Below are 27855 nucleotides of genomic sequence, written 5' to 3'. Positions count from 1 at the left end.
AACTCTGTATTCTGCCTGTCATATCATAAAAAGACAAAGTTCAGTATGGGGAGGGGTAGAGGAGCGTAGGGAAGTACTGCAGGTAATATGTAGTACAGGAGTGGCCCAGGTTTCCCTGTATTGCCATCACTGCCTCAGCAATGAAGTGTTCTTTTTACTGAGACATAAAAAAAAGAAACTCTGAGATCTTGGTAAGTAACCTTTCAGTTTACAGGCAAAGATTACCGTGATGTCGAGTTTAAACAAATGATAGATAGATAGATAGATAGATAGATAGATAGATAGATAGAATCTGTGTTCTTGTGTTTGTTATATTGTGTATATGAATAATGGCCGAGATCAGGTAGTTTCAGGTGAGAGGTTGTTTAGTCAGATTGGAACATGACTATATACAGAAGAATTCACAGAATACTCAGTCTCATAACATTGTTACAAGTTAGTAAATGTCAGAGAGTTCTAACAATATGTGAAGCATTAATAATTCTACAGAACATTCTATGCAGGTAATGTACTGAGCACTTTTATAGCCCCATAAGGTGCTTATTACCCAGGGATGAGAACCACCCCACATATAGGTCTGTTTTTTCTTAAGAAAAGGATTATCCAAATGAGTAAAGAGCTAAACAAATTAAAGTGTTGTATTTAATGTATACATATGAACTAGTGTTATAGAACTGTAATGATCTGCAACTGTATTTTATCCAAATGTATATTGGTGTACTGTTTCCTAATGAACTGTGTGCATTTGGACACTGGATGAAACTATATGGGCAACATGTGTCTACTCTGAACTGTGTCATTTCTGGGCAAGGCAAGGCAAGGCACTATTCTTTGGGGTGTTGTGTGATAATAATCAGGCCCTTGCTGTCTGACACACACACACAGACACACACACAGACACACACTAACATACATAAACAAACACGTTGTCATTCTAGGACTGAAAAGGCCATACACCCTTATGTAAACCATACAATTATGCTTTAGCATTTGCCTTTGACACGGTAAAGATAAACAATGGTGACCACATTTTTCATTCAAACTAGTACTTCAGTGGGGATCAATATATTTTTCATGTCTTACACCTATAGGTACACTATATTAGTGTGGTAAAAAACAACAACTGAGAATCTTTTTCTTCTATGTCATAAAATCTTCCTATCATGCAAGGCCCTCGTCACTCCTAATCTTTCAGGTTTTCAAGTTAGGGCCCTATTATGGTGCGTTTACACAGGGAGATTTATCTGACAGATTTGTGAAGGCAAAGCCAGGAACAGACTATAAACAGGGAACAGGTCATAAAGTTATTCCTTACCTGTACAGGATTCCCAGTGTCCTCCTGCCTGTTCCAAGCCGTATCTGAAGTGACAGGCTGCTGCGCTGTCCCATCTTTGTTAGTGATTGGCTAAGCGGCCTGCCTCTGCACAAACGAGTGTAGAAGCTTCAGTGGCGGCTATGGTAAACAGGAAACAGCCAGTAGTACACTGGGGAGCCTGGACAGGTAAGTAAAATGTTATTTTCTATATATGCAGCAAGGGCTGCACAGATATCACTGACAGTATATATACAGCCCTGGTCGCATGATCATCAAGCTGTGTAATGGCTTAGTTAGCAAGCGCTGATCTAGCAGGGCTCTTGCTTACAGCAAATGTCGGCTGTGTAATCTGGCCCTTAGGCTAACCGTCTTAATCCTTGAATCTGTCAGAATGCAAAATCATATACTTCTCTGCTAACTAGAACACTTAATAACTGCAACTGAACCTAGGGCAATAGTGACTGAGAATTAGGGTGATTTTTGTCTTGTTTATTTTTGTAGCAGTCTTATTTTGTGCAAAGATGTTGTAGCTTTTAACTACTTGTGCTGCTTTAAAAAAAAAAAAAAGTATTGGGCTTTTGAGTTGTGTTTTACAATAATTCATGCCAGAAAACTAGTGCAAACTATATCAAAATCTTTGCCATCTTATAGCTGACATAGATTTCTGCAAGCGTTGTATGGAATGTTTGAGATGCACCAGATTTATTAAGGACACACTCCTTTTAATACATTTACAGCATCTTCTTCCAGCGCATTTTTGTTCATGAAATTAAATTTGTCCCTTTTTACACCATAATTATTGTACATGTTTGCTTTATGTGCTGGCATAGGCTTTGGTTGCCCAAACAAGGATAAAAGAATGGCAGCTTGGTAATTTACATCAGGGTTTATGTTTATACCTCATGGTATAATTCTTTTTTTCCCCCCATGGGATCATATGTATGATAAAGTCACTAAATGACATCATAAGCACGTGTCGGAGTTATAGATCAGTGGGTCCCATGATGTTGCTACATGTTAATGTGAAAAAGTAAAATAGTTGAATGCAAAGATTCAACTTTGCACCATGAGATTGGTTTTCCCCTTGAAGGCCCGTCTTTGTGATACTGCTGCAGCCATGGAAACCGGGACAGGCTCACCTCCAGCCCTTTTGCACTTCCAGTCACTGTCACCCATGCGTGGCATCCCCTTCATCTTTTGTGAGCCCTTCTGCTTGCAAGCACTGGATGGGACTGGAGACTTAGCCCCTTACATAAGATTGTCCTCAAGCCAAGAAATTGACATTTTCTACTTCACTTCTCAATGACTCATCTGAGGGTCACTCAGACACTTGCACTGATCAACCATGTATGGGAGAGTTTGCCAGCCTTTCAGTCTCCCTGCAAATTGTTGACATTAACCCTAGGTCTACCGCCACCACAGTAAGCAGTGAATGTCTGCTTAGAGGTCATTCTGACCTACAGGGCCTCTTGCTCTATTACCTACTTAAATTGACATGGATATTCGAGTCATGGATCTTAACTGAAAATGGTATCAGGACTTTAAGATTGCAATATAAATTGGCTGCCTTTCATAGAAACAAAGAAGGTTGTCGGCAGAAAAAGACCACCTGATCCATGTAGTCTGCCCTTTGAGTATTTACTTTATTATTATCTTAGGATAGATATATGTTTATCCCAGGCCGGTTTACATTCACTTATTGTGAACTTACTTACCACATCTGCTGGAAGTTTGTTCCAATCATCTACTACTTTTTTAGTAGAGTTAAGTAATAATTTCTCATGTTGCTTCTGATTTTTCCCCCAACTATCCTCTTGGTTCCCTGATTCTTAAGTTCAGTTTTCTATTAAAAACATTTCCCTCCTAAACCTTATTTAGTCCTTTAACATATTTAATGGTTTCGATCATGATCATGTTCCAAGTTTGCTCATCTCTAGTTATGACCAAAAAAATAAATAATTTATTTAAAAAAAAAATGTTTACGGCATTCACCAGATCAATAACATTGTATTTTAATAGTTAAGACAGTTCTGCATGGGGCGATACCAGATATATGTTTATTTTTTTATGTTTAGAGATGAACGAACCTCGAGCATGCTCGAGTTCATTCGAACCAGAGTGTTCGGCATTTGATTAGCAGTGGCTGCTGAAGTTGGATAAAGCCCTAAGGCTATCTGAAAAACATGGATATAGTCATAGGCTGTATCCATGTTTTTCAGACAACCTTAGAGCTTTATCCAACTTCAGCAGTCCCGCTAATCAAATGCCGAATGATCGGGTTCGAATGATTTCGAGCATGCTCGAGGTTCGCTCATCTCTAGTTTAGACTATTACCAGAGACACTTTGGCAGCTACAGAGGGTAAGTATAGACTTCCGGCTTCAGAAGTGACTGATCGGCACCCCACCATGATGTTGTGGGGGTACCGATTGGATATGTGACAAGAGAGGCATCTGTCATTTAGACATTTAAATACCATAATCACCATTGGTCTTGTTAGCATTGTCCATGCAACCCTTGTGAAAAAGAAATTATAAAGTTCATACATTACCTGTCCACACTTTCCGTTTTCTTCCTGGCTTCTCCCCCACTTCCCGCACCCGCAGTGCAACTGCAGAGCCGGTCTCTGAAGTGACAGGCCGCGTCGGTCCCAGCCTGGCCAGTGCTTGGCTGAGTGGCTTGTCACTTCAGAGAGCAGCCCTGCAGTTGCATCGGTGGCTGCGGGGAGTGGGGGAGAAGACAGGAAGACACAGGGGAGCGGGAAGTGGTAATGTATAAACTTTATATTTTTTTTTTAGACATTGATCAGCAATTGGCTGCGCATCAATATTGCACGTAGTGATGCACAGCTGGACGATTATTTTAGGTCAGGACCAAAAGACATGATTAGCAGATCGTTGTCATCAGGTGATCATTGTCTTTATCACACAGATTGATAATCTGCCGAATCAGTCTAATTTGGCCGATTTATGCTCCTCGAGCCACTATTACATGGGGCGATGAGAGCGAGGAAGCTCTTTTCGTTCTCTGATCCCTGGCGCTGCTATTACATGCGGTACAGCGAGCGCGTAAGTGTGCGGGGGGGGGGAGCTGCGGGGGACAATCTTTAGATCGTGCGGGGAGTCATAGGAGATAGTGACAGTCTGCTGTCACCACTCCTATTGCACAGAGCGACGGCAGCAGATCGTTGCTATATAATCATTTATATAATCGTGTATGTCGGCTGATCATTGCCTTTTATTATAAGAAGCGATGATCAGCAGTAGTGGACAGTAATCGGCTTTGTGTAATAGGGCCTTTAGTCATTAGTAGGAAGTGTCTGCTGCATATAGCAACAGACTCCTGCTGTGAATGGAGTGAGCTTAGCTCTTGAGCCCCCTCTATATACCCCTTCTACTGCCTATCCCTTTATTTAAGGCTCCGTTCACAAAACTGTCGGAATCCCGCCAGCCTCCTTGTCATATAGGCAGTCTATGGGAGGTTTGCGCACCTCCTCTCTCCGCGCTGAAGAATTATCTGCTGCGGAATTCTGCCAGTTTTGCTTTGTGTGAACGGAGCTTAATATGGGACAGTCAGGAAGGAGTTTATATATCTGGGCCATTGGGTTTACCTTCTGATTTTGTGAAAGTTATGATGCTGTTCATTGCTAGAAGTCTTAAATACAACATTTATAGCCTGAATTTTGTGGATTGTTGGCTGTAGGGTTATTTGAGAGAAAAGCCTCTCATTTCTGGAAACACTAAGGCAATACTTTTTTTTTATTTTTGTCATTATTGTATTTATACATAGGATAGACTATGTTATGAGACTATTCACATTAAGATTCCAAGACCCAGTTTTCAAATCCGTAGCCCTCTCCCTAGCCAAAGACCCTCAACGGACAGGACATCTGTATGGGGCCATTCATAAGTTTTATGCACGGTCTGTAAATAGGGACCATGTGCTACGGAACAGAGTGCAAAGTTGCCAGCATGTTCATTCATCACGATGCCAGAAGTTTAGAATTTATTTAAATGTTCACTCTGAAGCCTCATGTCAGTACAATAGTGAGAAGATTCAAACAGTTTTGTAGCTTCCCGTATCATCATGAATGATGATGCTGCCAATTCTGTTCCGTAGGACATTGTCTATATTTCCGAAATGTGTGAATCACTCCTAAATGACCACATTTGCACTGACCTATTAATCAGGAATAAGTACTATGGGCTCGCCCATTTTTGTTTTATTGCGGCCTGGATCATCGCCCCAACACGGATAAGTAAAAACTATGGATGTGTGCATGGGGCCATTGAAATGAATGGGTTCGCATTTGCAGGTCCATAAATGCAAACAGAATAAACGGATGTGTGAAAGGAGCCTTTTAAAGTGCAGATCACTGTGTCTCATAAGCAAACTGCATGTTGATCAGCTCCCTTTGGATGTGTGAAGTCAGGTGAAATTATTTTAGTGTTCACAGTTATCAGAGCTGACATGAACTGTAAAGACGTACTGTTCACACACAAATAAATGTTTAGTGATTCATAAATGACTTCTAATCACCAGTCACTTAACAATCAAGCCCATCCCTTCTCTGAAGGTTTAGTGTCAGGTGAACTGTAAGAACTCCATGGAGCTCCACTCAGTGTTATTTTATTTTATAAAATGCAATTAAATAAACATGAAGGAAATCAAGTGAAGTGAAGTCCAAGATGCGTCCAAGTCAAGTAGTATAGCAGGAATTATAAGTATAGGTATAACAGGAGATGAAAATAACCAGGAGCACTAGAAGCCAAATGTTCTTGAAATTTTCTAAATCCTTTTTTTTTAAGGACTAGTTCATTTCTGAAGCAAATTCGAGAGGCCTGTATGCAATTAACTTACATAACTCACCCTATCTACTCGTGTAAAAGGGCCATTGATCAACGAATGAGCAAGCAAGCGCTCACTAGTTGGCTGATTGGCTCTTTTGTGTGGCCATATAAATCATTGTTTCAGTCTAAACAGGGGATGTACTGCTGATAACAATGTATTTAAATGGCATGTACTAAGAGAGACACTGGGAACATTATGTAAGAGGGTTAAAGAGGATGTACCATCAGGTACATCCTCTTTAATATGACCCACGGACAGAACGGCACCGTCAGGAGGAAGCCGGTTCCCCAGTCCGTCTTTTGATGCGCGGCCGATTCCCTTGTACCGCCGTTGTATCCACGTGTACCGGGCCGGGGCTGAAGCACAGGAGGCAGGAGGAAACCCCGCCCCTTCATGACGCGGCTCCATTGATTCTAATGGAGCCACGACATTGAGGGGAGGGAATTCCCTCCCACTGAGGGCGGCCCGCCCGCCTCCTGTGCTTCAGCCCGGTACACAGTGATAGAATGGCGCCATACACAGGAACCAGGCCACGGTTAAAAAAGCGGACCGCGGCACCGGCTTCCCCGTGACAGCGCTGTTCTATCCGTGGGTCATATTAAGGGTACGTTCACACGTACCGGATCCGCAGTGGATTTCTCACTGCGGATCCCTTCCCAGTAAACTCTATGGGCAGACAAACTCGCAGTAGGATGCACATCCCTGCTGTGAGTTTGTCAGCAGCCCGCCCTGTTAACCCCCCGGCGCCGGCTTGCTTCAGGGCTCCCGGTGTCTTCACGTCCCGCTCAGCCAATCATGCGCCGGAGAACCTCAAAGCAAGGTTAGCAAGCAAGGGTAACGGGGCAGGCTGCTGACAAACTCGCAGCGGGATGTGCATCCTACTGTGAGTTTGTCTGCCCATAAAGTTTACTGGGTAGGCATCCGCTGCGAATCCGATACGCGTGAACGTACCCTAAAGAGGATGTACCTAATGGAAACAATGTGGTTAAGGGATACTCTGAAAATGTTATGTAATTAGTGTACAGTAGTAACATCTTGGTTTAGGGTATATAGGGAGTCCTTTGGTACGTATATGACCGGCTGTTTCGTGACCCGGCCGGGTTACGGAAAGGCCGGTCTCTGCAACAATCTTTTCAGCCGCAGTGTTCTGATGCATCAGAACACATCAGAACTTCACACAGCACACAATGAAGCAAGCGGCCGGAGCCGCTCGCTTCATTGTGTAAACTGACAGGTCTTTCTGCGGCCACAATTCTCTGAATTGCGGCCGCAGAAAACTGAAATGTCAGTTTTTTGCGTCGCCGTATGGGATCCCGGCTGGAGCGTATACTATGTGTATACGCTCCGGCCGGGATCCCATAGCAGTAAAGGCAGGTTCCACATCGTACGAAGTACAGCCTTTGTTGCCGATGACGTAGTGTAAACATAGCCTAATACTGTGACTTTAAGAGTACATCCACAGTCAATATTTTCTGTCTGCAGTTGGGGGAATATTTCCTTGGGCTTGTTCTTGCCACCTGTAAACATGACGAGATAAGTAGTCTTCAGTGTCACATAAAAATGTTGCCCTTTTCTTATTCTTGTTGGTCTGGAAGCCTGAGATTCTCTTATTTTTCTCTGTAAGGTTTCCATTGTCACTTATGATTGTGCAGTCCTATTGGTATCCATTCCATGTGGTGATACCCTAAATAGGTGACTGCATGAACTTCACATGCAACAAATCTAACATTCTCATGCTTATAATCCCTTGTGCAAATCTCTGTAGTGGAAAATTTCACTAGAGATAGTTTGTGCCCTTACATCATAGTTATAGACAATTTGCCTGTCCACATCCAGGAAGGTTTTGGGGGTGCAGGTTAAAAGGCAAACAGATATCTGGTTCACAGCTCAGTTTCTGTCCCCCCCCCCCCAAATCTAATTTGTCATATAAGTTCTTCAGCAAACAAACCATTTGCACTGAATTTGCTGGTTCTTTCATTATTTGTGTCATGCTTTCCATTTTTTTCATCTGGGATGTGCTAGTGTAGCAGAAATCTGATCCAATTAATAGCTGGCATAAAGGTCAGTGTTTGGTGCATGGGCAGAGGCGTAGCTAGGGGTTCAGCCTAGGGGGGCAAGTGAGTCTCAGTGGGCCCCCAACCGATTATGTTGCCTATAAGGAACCTCAGTAGATTACAATGCTTTCCGAATAATAAAGGGTATTTTCTACTACATTATTCATAGTTAACAGGGACTAAGAACAGTGGAAAAGAATTTCTACATTTCACATGTATAACCATGTAAAAATTAAAGGGGTTATCCAGCTTTGCAAAAACATAGCTGCCTTTTTTTTTCAGAAACAGCGCCACTTGGATGTGGTAGTGCAGCTCAGTTCCACTAAATAAGAATGGAACCAAGTTGTAATAACACACACAACATAGAGGAAGCTATGGCGCAGTGTTTGTTTTCTAATTAGCCATCCATCCATTCTTCTATCTCTTTATTTCATATCTATCTGTCTAATATCTATTGGGCAGCATGAGGACTACACCATAGCTGATGGTCAGTGACCAAATTAGCAACGCAGTACCAACAGAGTAAATGTATAGTACAAATGTTGGGTAATAACAATAAATAGTCCTATGCAGTTCAAGGCAACTATACTAAATAACCTACATACAAAAAAGCCAGACTACTGCAACATAACTAAATGGAATAATTATTTTACTAATCCATAGAAACAATACATGACAATACATTAAAAATGTAGGAGAAATCAGCCCCGATAATCATGGTGTACAGGGTATATGAGAGCAGCCAATTTATGCCTCCATGTAGTATTTAGACCCAATTTTAGCCCTTATATAGTTTGCAGGGTCCCTCTATGCTGTCATATAGTAAAAAGGCCACCATCTATACCCTAACATAGTAGATTATCCCGCCTTGTTCCTCCATATAGAAGATAGACCCTCCCTGTGCACCCCCATATAGTGGTCAGGCCCCTCTGTACCTTAATATTGAAATTCAGCTTCTTTGTGTATCCATATAGTAGTTAGGCCTTCTGAGACCCAATAAAGTTATTATTTCCCTGTTTTCATGCAGCAGTAGCTAGGGCCCTCTGTGCCCTTATATAGAAGTTAGCCTTGCCTCTGTGCAACTATCTAGTATTTAGACCACTCTTTGCAGACAACCCCCTTTTCAGTTAGCCAGCACATCCTATACCCCAACCCCCATAGATGACATCCTTCCCAGGACTTAGCCCCACCCACCCCCATAGATAACATCTTTCCCAGGAGTTATCCCTACCCACGCACATAGGTCTCCTTCTCTATAACTGAGGGATAAAAAGCCATACTTACCTGCTGTGCGGTTGCAGTACTGTAGTCTTCTCATGTCAACTCTCTCTCTTCTCTGTGAGCACACGAGTGACATCACTCATGTCCCACAGCTCTAAGGCAGAGGAACGGCCTCTTGTGGCCACAACAGTGATTGGCAGGGTAGAGAGCCAATGCTCTCCTTGCCTTGTCAATCATCCTGCTGCATTCAACTGTATGTTCTCCTCGCATTGCTAAAATCGCATTGCTAAAATCTTGCAGCAGGCAGGTGGAGGGGGGAAATTGATTGCACATAGGAACTTAGCTCTTCTAGTGCCTGAATTTAACAGCTGGAGCGGACGTAGGATCCCTGCTGGAAGTCACTGCCAGCCCTTACTGCTGAACTGGCCTCTCAGCCAATCAGTGACTGGAGCGGCGTCCTACCCCATTCACTGAGTGGCCAGTCCATCAACCGGGTCGTTGTGCACCCCTGAGATCCCGCCACTCACCGAGGGCATGAGGCCACTTGCAATCAATGTACCCCCCCCCGCCCCTGCCGGACTTTAGCAATCACCAGACTTCTCCTTTAAGATCTAAATAAAAAACTCTTTAATGTAAGATTTCTGGATTTCTGTTCATCCAGAGTCTGCAAAACTGTCATAAAAATGATAAAGGAATCATTCTTTAAATAACACCTGGGAGTCCCTGTACGGTTTTTAAGCTCGGAATTTAAGTTTTCCCTTCCGATTTCTCTGTCTTTAAAGCGACTCTGTACCCACAATCTGACCCCCCCAAAACCGCTTGTACCTTCAGATAGCTGCTTTTAATCCAAGATCTGTCCTGGGGTCCATTCGGCAGGTGATGCAGTTATTGTCCTAAAAAAAAATACTTTTAAATTTGAAGCCCGTGCCAAACGAGAGTATCTGTGCCCTAACTTTGCACCACCCCTCCGTCCTTCCTCCCCACCCTCTTCATCATTAGGAATGCCACTGGAACATTTTCTACATGCTGAACACTGCACAGGTCCTTAACGATCCAGCCCATGTTCCGGGCTAAACAGGTGGGGAATAGGAGGCAATCTGCCTGGAGCATTCCTAATGATGAAAAGGGTGGGGAGGAGGGACAGAGAGGTTGTGCAAAGTTAGGGCACAGATACGGACCGCAGGACAGATCTTGAATTAAAAGCAGCTATCCGAAGGTACAAGTGGTTTGGGGGGGTCAGATTGTGGGTACAGAGTCGCTTTAAGCATTTCCTCCGATCACTCCCTCCCTTGTAGCATTCCTGTTGTATATGCAAAGCATAACATAATACAGCAGAATATACTGTCACTGGTGGCAAACCCATACAGGTTTGTATTTATTGACTTGCCCTGACCTGTAGTATTAGATAAACAAGAACCTCACCTACAATACTTTTGCCAGCAAGTCAGAAATTTTCAGTTTTAGTAATCTGATTGTAATTTGGTTTTTCTTGTTTATTAGGTTGAAAGGTTAGCTATAGATAGCAAATGCAATTTTAGTAAAACTTGTCGAGTGGTTTGTTTTTCAGAATTTTAACACATTTTATTTTCATTCTTCCTAGGTCGATTAGATCCACAGTGGATGAGGAGTTTCTCTTTAACACCAGTAACTTTGATCAGGTGGATGATTCTTGCAGACTTCATTCTACTAACATGGAAAAACCTGATAATCAGCAAAGCATTTCTGAACCACCCAGGTCATTTAACAAGAAGGAAAACGATTCTACAAAATTATCGCATAGTGTTGTGTCATCTCAGCTGCATGCTGGCCATGTAAAAGGCTTGCAGAAAAAGTTTGAAAATATTAGCTCAAAAGATGTCGGCATCCATCCTAAAATACCAACCAGTTCTCAACTCTATGGCTCTCCTAAGGAGAAAAAGCATAGACCTTCCCAAGATATGCCCGTTACTCCCGGAGTTCATGGGCCAGTGTACTCTAAAATTTACAATCCTTTAAGAAAAGATCTTTTAGAGAATAGAAGTGATTGTGTAACTGTGACAGTACTTGACAGTTCTGAAAGATCAACACTCCATACAGTGTCACAAAAAAATATGGACAGCAATGGAAAAAGTTTGGAAATTAAGGGTAGTACCAAGAAATATGTTGCAAATGTGGAATTAACCAGTAAAAGCCATTCTAACAGTGAAGTCAACTATAGAAAGAATCCAAGACGCCAAGTTCCGGACCTTAAGCTTATTCCTAAGTCACTAACACCACCCCCTTATAGCAGTAAGAATAATGTTTCAATGTCCCTGAGTTCACCAAGAGGATGGAAAAATGAAAGTGCTACACTTCGCTCACCTATGTCACCTCTTCCACGACAATATGAAAATCAGAGGAAAAATTCCTATCCATTGGCATCCAAACCTTCAGGCGCTTTTTTCTTTCCAGTGGGAACTGTTTCTCACGCAAGGTTAGGTATAGACACAAATCAAAGTGTAAGAAAGAATGAACAAATACCAATGCAACCAAGACATGTAACCAAAAGTCATTATACCACTTACTCACAGAAATTGAGCAAAGCAGAATGTAAAACACTTTCCAATGCCAATATTCTCGATGATATGAACCACAATGATGATGAAAAAGAAGCTTTACACAACAGAAGCTTTGAGAGGTTAACAAATAACAATGACATTCAGGAAGACTCTGCAGCAAATAAAAAATCAGGACTAGGAGAAATGCAAGAAAGAATGCCAATAGAAGTCACATACACTCAGGGCATTAATAGTTCAGAAATGTTAAAATCAGGAGGTGTGGAGGCCTGTGAAGAATCCATACACACAAGTTATGATGCCCCTCCTGTACTAACTCACATAAACACTGGTAACAGTCAAATTCAAGAAGACTCCATAAGTGAAGATTCAGAACTAGGAGAAACGCATGAAAGGGTTAATGATAAACATGCAACAGAAAAAATGCACACTCAAGGCATAAGTACTGCAGAAAGATTAAAATCAAGTATGGAGACCTGTGGAGAAGAAACCAAAAACACAGGCACAATTCATAGTAAGCTTAGTCATGATCTCCCTCCTGTAATAACATGCTCAAATACCAGTAACAATGAAACTCAAAAAGACTATATAGGAGTTAAATACTCTATAGGAATTGAAGGTTTAGGACTAGGAGAAATGCACAAAAGAAGTACTCATAAACATACTGCAGAAAGAGTGCCGATAGATGACACACATTACCAAGGCAGCAGCACTTCAGAAATAGTAAAATCAAAAGAGGTCATGAGCATGACTGATAGTAAGCATGGTCATGACATCCCTCCTGTAATAACTCAGAGAAGAAAGCCACCCGATTATTTGCCCGATACCTACATTAACCATAAACTGAGAAACACTCTTAGAAAGAAAGTAGAGAATTCAAATGACAATAATAACTACAGTGCTTCAGGTTTTATGGATATAAACAATATGGCAGTTGACAGTATGGCCATGTCAGATGAGAATAGAGATGATATAGTTGGGAATTTGCACATCAACAAAGAAGTAAAAATTAAATGTCAACCCACAATAATCCTCCGTACAGTTGTACATAAAGTAAATCATGACAGTTTTAATCCAATAAGAAGAACAAATCAGGATGAAATTAGATATGAAGCCGCAGTCAGCAGTCAGTTACCTGAGGAAGAGACAAAACTTAAGTATGAAGGATTGAAAACCCAACATGCAGAAAATCAATCTACAACTACAGTAGACCAGGCTAACCCTCTAACTGATCGAGGAGAAGAGGCAATATTGGTGTCAGATAATGGTGAACTCACTCAAGAAACAAATATTATTGGTCTGGCTGATAACATTGAGGAAAATATACCAGGTGTGTTAAGTAGAGCTGGAATCGAGGTCAATTCTGCACTATTAAATGAAAAGGAAAGAGAAAGTTACATAGAACAGACCAAAATAGACATTGGCGAAGATATCAATGGTTTTGTACTGAATAAAACAGCAGATAAGAAAAAAGAGGACAAAACTGGAGATATTATGGATCTAGTTGATACTGTAGAGGAAAACAAAATAGATGTCTTAAGTAGAGCTGGTGGCAAGGTCAATTCTGCACTTTTAAATGAAAAGGCAATAGAAAGTAACATAAAACAGTCCGAAATAGACATTCTTGAAGATAACAATGGTTCTGTACTGAACAAAACTACAGATAAAGAAGACAATAAAACTGGAAATATTATCAGTATAGCTGATAATATTAAGGAAAGCAACACAGATGTGTTAAATAGAGCCAGTGGCAAGGCCAACTCTGCCCCATTATATGAGAGGGAAATAGAAAGTATAAAACAGCCCGAAATAGACATTCGCAAAGATGATAATGGTTTTGTACTGAACAAAACTGGAGAAGACAAAGGATTGGTTCTAGGATTTAGTAACCACATAGTTAGGGTAGACAAAGGATTATTTAACCAAGAGCAACATGATATGATTTCGGTAACGGCAATTGATGGACAAATGGAAAACTTGTTAGATACTGAGGAAAGCAACAGAGTACTAAAAACTATAAGTGCTATAGATATATTAGAGCGGCCTGAATGTGAAGTAGCAAAATTGACAGACCAACCAGTTAATAATGTGAAGCATAAATCCTCATTTTCCCAGGATAGATCTGAATATGAACAACATATAAAGTCCAATGATCTAGTGACCATGGATACATTGGATCATGTATTCCATATAGATTCTAATCTAAATGCTGTTGGTACAGATATAGTGGATCATGGCACAAACTGTGTGGAAACAGAAGGTGAACAAATGGACTATGTTAGTGACATATTTGTAAATTCCACAATAGTGAAAAAAACAGTCACTATAATTCAGGATAACACTAATGAAGAGGATATAAATACTCTTCACAACACGAATGCAGAAAGTATACTGCATGCAGCTGTAGATAAGCCAGATACAAATGTAACCCACATGCTTGCCAGTAATCTGGCAGTAAACACACAGAAGTTAAAAGAGTCAGTAAAAAATGCTGAGTATGATAAAGACCAAGAAGCACAAGGAGTTCTCTTTGTTGACTCATCTGTAGAGATCAGTGAACAACCATGTAACAATTTGAAAGAGGATTTGAATATAGTTGTAAATACCAATCACCTGTCAGATACACATGCACCCTATCAAAATGCAGCACAAACAAGTGAGGCAATTGGGAATAATAATATACAAAATACTGTTCTCATAAATGACCACCACAGGAGTGGGGCTCAGCAGGCTTTAGATTTGACTAATCCATTTGTGGATGTTAAGGTTATAGAAAAAACAGAAGTGGGTAGTAAAGTTGACCTAGGTATTTTTAGTAATAAAGATGTCATTATTGGAGATGCAATTGGTGACAGAGCTGATCAAGCTGGGAACATCTCTTTAGCAGGTGAAGAATTGACAGACAATGGGGATTCAGTGGCAGAACATAAATTAGAACCCATTATGTCCCTTATGGATAAGGCCAGCCAAATCACCTTGAGTCGTGCTGATGAGCCACAGAACATTCCAGATACATTATCAGTGGAAAATAGCAGCTTGATGGTGGAGGGGAAACAAAAAAATAGCCTCAATGAGATGAGTCAACAAATATTTTCAGAAGAAGTAGTTGAAGAAACTTTAGGCAATGTACTTATGGACCATGTTGAAAATTTGCCCAAGGTACAAAATGAAACTGAAGATGAAGTGGATGATAAGGAAAACGATAGACATGATGATGATGTAAATAAAGGCAGTCCCATGTCAAATATCGCTGAGGAAATACATGAGCATGCAAGGAGCAACATTGCTGATGACATTTTAACAAATATTGATATTAAGGATTCTTCAAATGATCAGCCGAGTGAAACTACTCATATTTGTAAAGGTACAGCAAGTCAGGCTATAGATGAAGTAAACCAACAATCAAGCCTAAAAGACAATCTCTTGAAAAAGGACCAAGCAGAAAGTTTAATTCATGATCAGCCAAGTGAAACTACTCAGATTTTTAAAGGTACAGCAAATCAGGGTGTAAATGAAGTAAACCAACAGTCAAGCCTAAAAGACAATCTCTTGAAAGAGGACCAAGCAGAAAGTTTAATTGATGAGTCACCTACTGTAACTTTGCACAGTAGTGATACACCGACTACTTTACTTTTGCCGGAAGCTAATTCAAATCAATTCCAAGAAAGAAACAAGAAAAATGTTGATAAGCATGAGAACAAAATTTATATGTCTTCAGACAATGAAGACATTTCGGGCCGCTGTTTGTCAGGTGTAGAGGAAATAACTGGTACTGCCGATATTGGGGAGATGTCCACTCCAAATAAAGTTTACCCAGACGTAAAGAGCAACTCAGTAGCTCAAACAACTGAAGTTGTTCAACTTCTTCATCTTCCTGAACCAGAAAAGTGCATTGATGAAGCTATGGTAACAGAACAGGCTATAGACAGTACAGAAGATGAACCTGAAACTCTTGAAAACATGGAGATTTGGGTGAACAAATTACGACAATTAGAAACTCCTCCATATGTGAAACATCTTAGAGAACCTCGTCAACCTCGTTGCTCAGCACTAAGCATGTATGCCACTCTTCCTCCTATTAAGGAGGATCAGGGTTCTCCAAAGAGCTACTGCTTTGATTTAAGAATGCCATATTCAGAGATAAATGAAAAGAAAATCCTTCCTGAAGAAAGTAAATTAACAGTAGAACCTAAAGTGGCAGAACAAGGTGAAAAGTCAGAACAGGGTGAAAAATCAGAACAAGATGAAAAGTCAGAACAGGGTGAAAAGTCAGAACAGGGTGAAAAGTCAGAACAAGGTGAGAAGAAATATTCATGGGAAAGAAAGACAGAAAGGTCCATGATTAGGTCATCCCCATTGGAACTAATGAGAAAACACTCCGGTGATGAGGCTTCTAGAAGTGACAGCTACAAAGCCTTTATTGCTCAGAATCTAAGTCAAAGGCAAGGTTCTATCATTGGATCATTACTTTTGTCTGAAAGATTAGATAAAAAGACAGACGTGTCTGAGAAGAAAACTTTTTCCAGGATTGAAAGCAGTTTGCTCCTCAGTAGTTATATGAAACCCCAGAAAGATAAACTGGGGGTGACAGAAGAATCAGAAACAATTTCAGAGAATGCAGCACCTGAAAATGATACCACTACAACCAATGACACTTCAGCTAGTACCACAGAAGATCCTAAACAAGAAGACCGCTTAGATTCTTCTATTCCAAAGGTTGATCATATAACAGACATTGATTCGACTAAGCTGTCATCTAAGATAGAAACTTCAGTATCTTCTCCTTTAAAAGTTTTCACGGATGTCTGGGTGAGATATGCTAAAAATTAAATGACTCATTTTATCTTGTTATGTGAAGATAAGTGAACAGCTGTCTGATAAATACTATTGTATGTATGTATGTTTACTTAATTAATTGGCTTAATTATAGTAGAATATCACTACTATCATTATCTTGTTTACTGTATGTAGTATTATTAGGCATCGTAGCAATTAGAAATAATGTAACATCTGTCTTTCAGCATCATCCGGAAAAGAGTCATGGCAAGTTGAATCCAAGACCAGGAAAGGTAAAGAATGTAAATAATAGAGGAACGTAGGGAATAGATTAGTATGATTCACTGCAAAACCCTGTTTAAGCAAATTTACAGACGTATGTAAAGACATGTGCGTACATGGTTAACCCGTTAAGCAGATAGCTATTTATGGCATTAAGGACACAGCAATTTTTTTTATCACTATATTTTTAAAGCCATGATGTTTACATTTTTCTTTAAAGCAGCTTTATGAGGACTTGTTTTGTGTGTGATGAGTTATATTCACAATTATTTAGCACATATAATTTATTAAGAAGGTGTGGTGGTAAAGGGGTTCATGCAAATTTGCAGGTTTCTTTTTTGGAGTTTCAAATTTACAGATTTTACCATATATAAGTAACATGTTTATGATATTCTGCAGGTTAGTACAATTATGCCATATTTTGAGAACTGTAACTTTTCTTGTTCTGTTGGTTCCATGTGAGGACTTTTTTTTGGGGCTATGATGTTTATGGGTACCAATTTGGCATACACACACTTAGGGCACTTACTTACCAAGCCTAATACATAACTCAATCACAGCGATGTCTAATACTTACCTGTCTACGCTCCTACCGTCCTCCTGGCCTCTGCCCACAGCTGCCACTGAGACGGGACAGCGTCGTGGCCAGTGATTGGCTAAGCGGCCTGTCTTTCCAGAGACTGCTTTAGAAGCCAGGTGGACATCAGGAAACGTGGAGAGGTAATTTCTACTTTATTATTTTCTATATACTGTTTTATCAGACGCCGCACCACCTGTTGATGTCCGGCAGCCAATCATTTTTAAACCGGCTGAAAGACAACAATCAGCAGGCTCTTTGGCTGATTGTTGTCTTTATTACATGGGGTGATATCTGCCAGATTCTACCTGATTGGGCAGGTTATCACCATGTCTAATAGGGCCCTTATTGATCCCTCTTTTTTTCTCTGAGAGGCTGTATAAACAGTCAACAGTAATTCCGGCATTGTTTTGACATTTTGGGACATAACAGATGTGGGAATTACGTATTATGTGTTCTTTTTATTTATTTATTTTTTAAGAAATAAAGCATCTTTTCACATACATTTTTTTTTAATTATTATTTTTTGAGAAAACTCAAAGGTATAGTGGGGGAAGGGATACAGAAAATAAAAAGGGGGGTCAGGAAAAACAATTTTAAATTAATAATATATTCCTGACAGAGCAGGTATTGCAGAATATAAATATTAAACATGTTGTTAGAACGGTAGTAGCTCACGTATAATTGTAGTAGATTAGTCTCTCCCATAATAAGGCATCAAGAGCGATAGTACTGCTGCTGTGGAGGGAGAAGCTGCATTAGCAGATTATAAGAGAGAGAAATACAAAGAATAAAACAAACCAAAACTAATATTAAAAAAACAAATATGTACAAAACAAGTTCAAATACAGAAAAAGCCCTAGAGAAAAGTACACAATATCATATACAGTCAGACACCAAAAATACATGGCCGTATAAAAATATATACTACAATGGAGCATAACAAGACCCATTACACCTGATACAAGTTTCACTGGGAAAGCTTCATCAGGGGCGATTTTACACCAATATTCTTGTTTTCTTACCATTGCGCTTTCGTATTGTTCTGTTGTATCTGTATTTGTGTTTTATTATGTTAATACATGCATTTTATTGACTTTTTATGCATTGCATTACTAAAGACAAGTTTATGCTATATAATCTATCTACAGAGTACTTCATGCATTTTCCTTTGGGTATTGTTTGTTCACTGTAAAAAATTGACCAAACTGCTCCTCCATCTATGTTATCATTACGAACACTCTCTAGCCCCATTGAAATGCATACCTGCCTTTTTCTAACTAGATTGGTCAGCTATGGCTAGCTAAAAGATCCAGATTGAGTCATTATTTGACATGCCTAAATATACGTTTGCCACATAATCGATGCTCGTTAATCAAAGTTTTGCATATACATATATCATGTGATGTTATATTGTGCATTTTCTTTCCTGTATTTCTTCACTACCAGATCATACTGTATTCAGAGCCTGATTTCAGGGGCCACAGTTATGAGCTCTATAGTGACGTGGCCAATACATGTGAGTGGGCGCTGCAGGGAACTATCTCTGTTCGAATTATACGAGGAGGGTAAGTGTTAGCAGAAATATGCTTAGACCGGTCAGAGTAATTAACTGATCTATTTTTGTTTGAAATATTTTAAATCAAATCTGTGCCGGCTGCCATCCACCCCCAAAGGACCGGTATCTCTTTCTACACTTCATCACACGTGTCCAGTCCCAGGTCTGCCTTTGTCTCGGGGCCGATATTTTGGCATCTGTGCACCAGGCCTGCAAGTCTAGGGCACAGATGCCTTAGGCCTCGCCTCATTCACACCGTGTCTCACCACAGCTCTGGAATAAAACTTGTTCTTAGCCAAAATTCTGACCTCAAAAGAAAGGCAGACTCCGGGACTGAACATTGGGGGTAGTGGCCGGTTCAGATTCACTTTAGTACTTAGGCCTTATTCACACGAATCATGTCCCGATCTTAGGAGGATTGCAGCACAGATCCCCTAGCTGGAGCCCACCCGCCACCTAGCACAGATCCTCCTCCACCTGGCAGCAAAGATGACAGGAGTGCATGATGTGCGCTCCTATCATTTCATCTACTTGTCACCTATTCCCCCGTGCTGACCGGCTTACATGCTCACCGGAAGTGGCCAGCACTACATTGCCACTCACAATCCACGCATGCAAAGACCACATGTAAGGGACGTTTTAAATGGCTTGATTTCGAACAGGAAGAGATTGATGATCTGCTAGATTGGCCCTTGCCTACCAAGCCTATGCACAGCTTGATAATCGTGCTTGTGGGCTGCACAGACATCATTATCGATGTCCATGCAGCCTTTGCTTTTAACATTAAAAATAATAATGTTTATACTAACCTATTCTTTCCCGGTGTTCTGTAGCCTTCTCCAATCACCGCAGCCGCCGCTGACACTTCTGGCCCCATCTCTTTTGTGACAGGCCACTCAGCCAATCACTGACCGAGCAGCAGGTCACTGAACATACAGGACTAAAAGTTAGTGTCAGTGGCAGCTGCAGTGAGCAGAGAACAATTTGAAAAGGCAGCAGGACACCACGGCAGCTTGGACAGGTAAGTATAAACTTTATTATTTCCTTACGCTGTCATCAGCCACTGCCCTCACTCATCGTATTATATGGGGGGGATGCACAATAATTTTTAAACATACTGAAAAACAATGATCAAAATGGAGCTCTTAATAGATATATATCCATGTGTACAGTATGTAGATATTGGATGAAAATGTGCACACTAAGGCTAGAGGTGAAATCTACTCAAATCTACTACGTACAGTGATACTATCCCCCACTTACTCTATGTGCAGTTCTCCACGCCATCCACAAGTGTAGATGCTGCACTTTCAATATATACCTGTATAACACTTGCCTGTGTCTTTTTCACTCTCCCGGGGGGTAGTGTGCCCAACTGCCAAGAAGCCCCACCTAGGTGACACTGTCCACTTAAAAAAAAGAAGCAATTTTAGAGCAGAAAGAAGATACAAGATAAGTGTTATACAGGTATATATTGAATGTGGAGCATTTAGGGGCCCTATTAAATGGGGCGATTATTTTGCAAAAAATCGTTATATTGTTTGACTTTAAATGATAATCGTTTCATGTGTATGCCGGCAACGATCAAAAAATTGTTTGTGTCGTTGATTGCATCTTTTAAGCTGACCATAAAATCATTGTTAATTGGTCGCTAATCATTTGCTAAATGTACACATTGTTCATTCTACATCGTTAAATGATTGTAGTATTGATCATAACGAACGACTATCATTTAGTGAGTTATGGTAAACAATTTTAAGTCGTTCCCAAAAGGTCTCGTTTGCGATCGGTAATCGTTATAAATCGCTTAAGGCCCTATTACACAAAGTGGATTATTGGACTTATTTGGCCGATATCATCCGCTATGGTCAATACTCCTTTTGTGTAATGGAAGACAACAATCAGCCGACATGCATGATGTTGGCTAATCGTTGTCTTTCAACATGTTGAAAAATAGACGATGCAGATAGCAGGAATTTGCTGTTGCTCCGTGCAATAGTAATGGCAGCAGCAGACCACCGCTATCTTCTGTGGGCTGCCCGCAGCCACCCAGGCACCTACCTAATTGTTGTCGACACGTGTAATAGTGCCAGCAGCAAGCGGGGAACGAGGAGTTAGCGATCAATGACCTGGACAGGTCGGCGCTCGTTTGCTCCCTCTCTTCGTCCCTTTTAATAGGGGCTTTAGTCAAATAGGACCCTAAGCTTGTGGATGGTGCGGAGAACGGTACATAGAGTAAGGGTGGTCACTTTAAATCTAATCTAGCATTGACCATTAACAAGTCTGTGTGGTACAGTAATACCAGGACTTCTTATCAAAAAAGTTGAAATTCACAAACCAACTAATTTACCTTTGTTATACGTAGATGGCTTTTGTATGAAAAGCCCCATTTTCGGGGAAGACGTGCAATGCTTTCAGAAGGGGACACTGATTTGACTTGTCCTTGGAATGTTCAAGAAAGATCAACTGAAAACCCTCAAGAATATACTGCAAAGCCCAAATCTTGGATTGGATCTTTGCGCCATGTTGTTCGTGTGAGTGAAAAGTATAAAGAAAAAAGAAGAGCCATCATTTAAAAATAAATAAATAAATAATAATAAAAAATGTGTTCAGCTTGAAATTTTATTATGTTTTTTGCTTTCTCCCATGTGCAGGATTTCCAGGTCCCTCGAATCAGTCTTTTTAAAGATGAAAATGGAGAGGGTAACAAGATTACAATATTGGGGGCTACTCCAGATTTTTGTGTCAATGGAAAACCAACCAAAACAGAATCCATTATAGTGCACAGTGGACTGTAAGTAATTGGGGATTTATAGGTAAAATGTGGTGTATGATTATGGAGGTAATAGGTTTGGTTATATGAATAATAGATAAAGTTAAAACATTTTTCCCTCAGCTGGCTGGTGTACAGTAAACCATTTTTTGAAGGGGACCCTTATATTTTGGAACCTGGAGGATATGCAAACAGAAAAGTCTGGAATGGACATGATTCACTTCTACGCTCTTTGCAACCTGCACTTATTGTGAGTTTTTTTTACCTGATACTGTGGGTATGTCTCTCTTTTTTTGCTTTTGACCTCAGCCCCCCCCCCCCTCCTCTGCCTTGTCAGGTGACTCAGCTTGCTCAGCTCCCATTGGCTGAACTGCAAGCCATCACTTGTCACATGTCACTTGCTTATCTTCCCTCCGACTGACTCCAGCACATAGTCAGCTCCCCCTCCCCTCATACTCTCTCCTGCTGCTGTGGACTCAGTGAGTGAAGGAGTCATGTCACTAGAGCAGATAAGCAAATGACAATTGGAGCTGAGCAAGCAGAGTCACAAGGGGGGGGGGGGGCTGGTGTAACAGGACCTAGACCAGCCCTCCTGCTGATGACTCATCCTCACAAGAAGGAGCTGCCTGGTGACGGTGACGACAGTCATTAGGTCTGTGTGAGTTAGGACACTTCCTGGAGGGGGGAAAAGACAGGGAAGGGAGGCAGATAGGTGATTGAAGCACATTACAGAGTTATATAACTTTGTAATGTGCTTCAATTACTGGGAAAAAGTTTTTCATGGCACTTGTCCTTTAACATTATGTCTATTAGTACTCCCAATGTGGGTAAAATATGGCCATAATTTTGGGGTAAAAATATTACAGTATTTTCAATATAATAATGTGCTCCATTGGAAATTTAATGGCATAATAGAAGAAACAGCCGTAACTGATTATGTCTGTCCTAATAAAGTACATGCACATTATTTACAACCTGCTTTTGCAAAATACGGCAGTTTTTTCCATCTGTCCACACATTATTTGTTTTATTTGTACTCAAAATTACTGTCACATTTAGCTTTTGTTTTACTGTGTGAATCTAGCATTACTGTATCTGTTTCTTTTTATGTATCATTTTTTTAAAGATTTTGAAAGCCCCTTCAGTAAATCCTTCTGTTTTACTATACTGTTAAATATTTTTGTTTTCTGCATCTTTTAGGGAGGCCCTACAGTTGAAAAACCTAATGAACCAAAGGTGAGTTGAATCAGAGGGCTAGTAGACTTAAATTATCTTTACTATCTACATAGATAAACTTTGAAAACACCTACAAAAATAATGTGTAATAGAAAGAATTTTTATTAATCATGATTAAATATAAAATATAAAAATAAATATAAAAAAAACACTAGATGATTTAGAACAGCTGCTTGCAAACACATGGGCAAAGGAAAAACATATTATGTGGTAATGGCACACAAATAGCCATTAGGCAGTGTAAGGGTGGTATTACACAGGCCGATGGGGGCCATATAATATCTGTAAACGAGCACCGATCTGATAGATCGGCAATCGTTTACTGGGCCCATTACACGGCCCGATAATCGTTTAACAAGGGCTGCAGGGACATCGTTACCGATGTCCTTGCAGCCCTTTTTTAGGCTGGGTTCAGTGGTCCCGGCCTGTGATTGGCCGAGCAGCCTGTCAGCTGAGACGCTGTGAAGCTGGAGCGCGCGGGACCCGGGGAGAAGCACAGAGGAAGAGGAGCCCTGCAACCTGGATAGGTAATGTATTCCTCTTTTCATATCGTCAGCATCGGCCGCGCACCGCTTTTACACGCTCGACGATTATAGGTCAGAACCTATATGAATGATCAGCCGATGACAACAATCATCAGCTAATCGCTGTCTTTATTACACGGAACCATAATTGGCCGAATAGGGCCGATTCGGCCGATTATCGCTCCGTGTAATAGTACCCTAAGGATGATAATAATAAAGTGCCAAACACCAATAACCAAATGATCTACTAATACTACTAAGTGGGACTCTAAACATTGTAAAACAATACGTGTCAAAAACATAGTTAACAACAATACTCCCTACTGGTATGTAGATCATTTGGTTATTGGTGTTTGGCACTTTATTATCATCCTTACACTGCCTTATGGCTATTTGTGTGCAATTACCACATAATATGTTTTCATTTGCCCATGTGTTTGTAAGCAGCTGTTCTGATTCATCTAGTGGTTTTATTATATTCTATTTTTTAATCATGATTAATAAAAATTCTTTCTATTACATGTTTCTTGGGTACAGCATTTTTTTTGTAGGTGTTTATATTGTTCTGCTGTGGTTTAACCCTGTGTGACACCCCTATGATTGTAGTATGTGCACTGGCTTTATTTACTATTGGGGTTATAAGATCAGCTATTACATATCAGTTGCATAGATAAACTTTACAATATGTGTAATAATTTTTCTTTTCGTTATAAGATTTTCCTTGGGAAGAAAAGTTTGATGGTCAAATAATGTACATGAACTGCAGGCTTGGGCTATGTTCACACACATTTTTTTTGCTCAGTATTTTTCAACCAAATCCAGGAAATGTTCACACTTTGTTTAAATTTAGTGGACGGTTGTCATTTAATGGCAAGTAATTACTGTTATTTTAACAGAATGCGTAATTAATCAAGGTTTACGCCTGGAAACAGGCTACACCTGCCCCAGAGTGCGTATTTACTAAGGTGTCTCTTAGTAAATCGGGCCGGGGAAAAGGGGGCTGGGCTATATTTAAGACTGGCTTACTCATAAGCCAGTCTTGATAAATTTTCCCCTAAATCTCTAAACAAATTATGCATTTTCCTGAACCAAACACCACTAACATACACAAACACACATTACTGACACTGACTGACTGACACACACTGACTGACTAACTTATACACACTGGCTGACACTGACAGACTGACACAAACAGTGGTGTAGCTACCAGGGCCGCTGCGACCTGTCCCGCCACGAGGGGGGCCTGCGAGGCCCCCCTCGCCACTGCACTCTCTTGTGATCTCAAGCATTGTTTTGCTTGCGGTCACAAGAGTCTTGCTCTTACTGTCCCTGGCTGATGTGCGGCTGCCGGGGGTGTCCCGTCCTATCCTCGACAGCGTGCGCATCAGTGCACTCCCTGTGCCGCCTTGGGCCCCTTCGGGCCCAGGAAGCGCACGTCAGAGATGCTCCTGTGCCGGAAGTCCCAGCCCCGGCGCACAGGGAGCTCTCGCTGCCGGGGATAGGACGGGACACCACCGGCAGCTGCAGACCAGGAGGCGAGAGGTTCGACGGGGGAGCGGGTGTCAGGTGAGTTGTTTTTTTGTTTTTTTTTATCTGCTGTGCACTTGGGGGGGGGGAGAGGGGAAGAGGGGGCAATCTATGAGAAGGGGGGAGAGGGGGCCATCTATAAGAAGGGGGAGAGGGGGGCCATCTATAAGAAGGGGGGAGAGGGGGGGCATCTATAAGAAGGGGGAGAGGGGGGCCATCTATAAGAAGGGGGGAGAGGGGGGGCATCTATAAGAAGGGGGGAGAGGTGGGGCATCTATAAGAAGGGGGGAGAGAGGGGGCCATCTATAAGAAGGGGGGAGAGGGGGCCATCTATAAGAAGGGGGGAGAGGGGGGCCATCTATAAGAAGGGGGAGAGGGGGGCCACCTATAAGAAGGGGGAGAGGGGGGCCATCTATAAGTAGGGGGAGAGGGGGGCATCTATAAGAAGGTGGGAGAGGGGGGCCATCTATAAGAAGGTGGGAGAGGGGGGCCATCTATAAGAAGGGGGAGAGGGGGCCAATCTATAAGAAGGTGGGAGAGGGGGCCATCTATAATAAAGGGGAAAGGGGGGCCAATCTATAACAAGGGGGGAGAGGGGGGCCATCTATAACAAGGGGGGCATCTATAAGAAGGGGGGAGAGGGGGGCCATCTATAACAAGGGTGAGAGGGGGGCCATTTATAACAAGGGGGGCCATCTATAAGAAGGGGGAGAGGGGGGCCATCTATAAGAAGGGGGGCCATCTATAAGAAGGTGGGAGAGGGGGCCATCTATAACTAGGGGGTCCATTTATAAGAAGGGGGAGAGGAGGGCCATCTATAAGAAGGGGGAGAGGGGGGCCATCTATAAGAAGGGGGAGAGGGGGCCAACCTATAAGAAGGGGGGAGAGGGGAGCCATGTATAAGAAGGGGGGAGAGGGGGGCCATCTATAATGGGGGTAAAGGAGGCCATCTATAATGGGGGGAGAGAGGGCCATCTATAAGAAAGGGGGGCATCTATAATAGGGGGGAAAGGGGGCCATCTAATAGGGAGGGGCGATCAATGGGGGAGAGGGGGCCATCTATAAGGGGGTATAAGTAAGGGGGGCATCTATAAGAGAGGGGGCCACCTATAAGGGAGGGGGAAGGGAGAGGGGGCCATCTATAAGGGGGTATAAGTAAGGGGGGCATCTATAAGGGAGGGTGAGAGGAGGCATCTATAAGGGGGGGAGAGGGGGCCATCTATAAGGGTGGTGTGGAAAGAGGGGGCCATCTATAAGGAGGTATAAGTAAGGGGGGGCATCTATAAGGGGGTTTAAGTAAAGGGGGGAGAGGGGGCCATCTATAAGGGGACTACATAGGGGTAGAGGGGGCCTATAAGGAGGCTACATAGAGGGGGGCATATACTATAAGGGGGATCACATAGAGTCAGCCTACCTACTAAATGAAGGCATAAAGGGTCCGATACAGATGTGCAGTTTGTAGATGAGAATGGTGCCCGATTGAGGAGCCTAATATTTCTGTCTGGCAGATTCTGTGGATTCGTGGCCCAGGAGAGTTGGAGAAGAAAAGGAAAACAACTCTGATCAGAAAAGACGTCCCCTGTAAGTCACTTGATATAACTGCACTGTAATGTATATAGTGTATAAAACCTGTGTAGAGCTGGGGCTACCTCTATATGACTGTATGAGGTGATAGTGATCTCTGTACAGTGGATTATTCAGTAGCAGCAGTGGGGTTAGTCAGTATGTGGTGGTATTAGTCAGTAGCAGCGGTGGTGTAAGTATGTGGTGGTATTTAGTAGCGGCGGTGGTGTTAGTCAGTATGTGATGGTGTTAGTCAGTATGTGGTGGTAATATTTGTTACTTTTATCTGGTACTGTGTTTTATTGGTCTCAGTATGGATTTGGTCAGTAACAATATGGTGGTGATGGTAGTGGTTGTGGTGTGGTGGTAATATATCCTTCCTATATACTGGTATTATTGGTCTCAGTATACAGGATTTGGTCAGTAACAGTATGGCGGTAATATGTATGGTGATAATATTTTCTTTATTGGTAATATCTGTCTTGGTGTGTGTGTATATATATATATATATATATATATATATATATATATATATATATATACCAATAGCATCACTTGGTCGTGAAAGGAGGGGGGGGCCAAGTTGACCTCTCGCACCAGGGTCCAGGAGACATTAACGACGCCCCTGGACACAAACACTGGTGGACTGACACATTCAGACACTGACAGGTATCACTTACAGCTTAGTCTTCCCCCTCTTCCTCTCTGTGGGACTGCTCTCCAGACTGTGAGGTTGATTACCTTTGGGTCTTGTGATCAGGGCCTTCTCCCTTTTCTCTCCGTGTAGGATGCTAACAAATCCTGTTCCTTTCTCCTATCTCTTCTGATGTTCAGCCAGCCGACTCACCCTGCACTACAGTTAGTGGGCTGACCATTAGAACACCAGGCCCCTCTCCCCTCTCCGGACCCCGTTTAGGAAATTGGCCAAACATAGTCACTAGTAGACAGTCACTAGGTTTGGTACATTAAACTTATTGGGCCCACCATCGCTTCACAATGGTATATACCTTTTTTCTAATATGCAGATGTATACCCAAATGTATGGGAAAGCCATGTTGTGAA

At 41.6% G+C, this 27855-nt stretch overlaps 1 protein-coding gene across 2 annotated transcripts in view; it reads left to right on the top strand.

Annotated features, from left to right (window-relative positions):
* The window catches only part of CRYBG2 (crystallin beta-gamma domain containing 2), a 144835-nt gene that overhangs the window by 86602 nt on the left and 30378 nt on the right, over positions 1–27855 (top strand). Inside the window, exons 1-8 of one of the 2 annotated variants that reach the window (XM_069971525.1) lie at positions 106–191; positions 11041–16783; positions 16996–17043; positions 19059–19177; positions 21533–21701; positions 21822–21961; positions 22064–22190; positions 23141–23176. In XM_069971525.1, coding sequence (XP_069827626.1) covers positions 11132–16783; positions 16996–17043; positions 19059–19177; positions 21533–21701; positions 21822–21961; positions 22064–22190; positions 23141–23176 — 6291 coding nt within the window. In that variant the 5' untranslated portion in view covers positions 106–191; positions 11041–11131. Of the gene's footprint in view, positions 1–105; positions 192–11040; positions 16784–16995; positions 17044–19058; positions 19178–21532; positions 21702–21821; positions 21962–22063; positions 22191–23140; positions 23177–27855 lie in introns of those variants that run through there. The other variant, XM_069971524.1, reaches the window with a different exon arrangement.

Source organism: Dendropsophus ebraccatus, chromosome 5, assembly GCF_027789765.1.
Source record: "Dendropsophus ebraccatus isolate aDenEbr1 chromosome 5, aDenEbr1.pat, whole genome shotgun sequence".
Taxonomy (NCBI): Eukaryota; Metazoa; Chordata; class Amphibia; order Anura; family Hylidae; genus Dendropsophus; species Dendropsophus ebraccatus.
The sequence above is the reverse complement of the archived record's forward strand: the minus strand, read 5'-3'. Positions and strand labels throughout refer to the sequence as shown.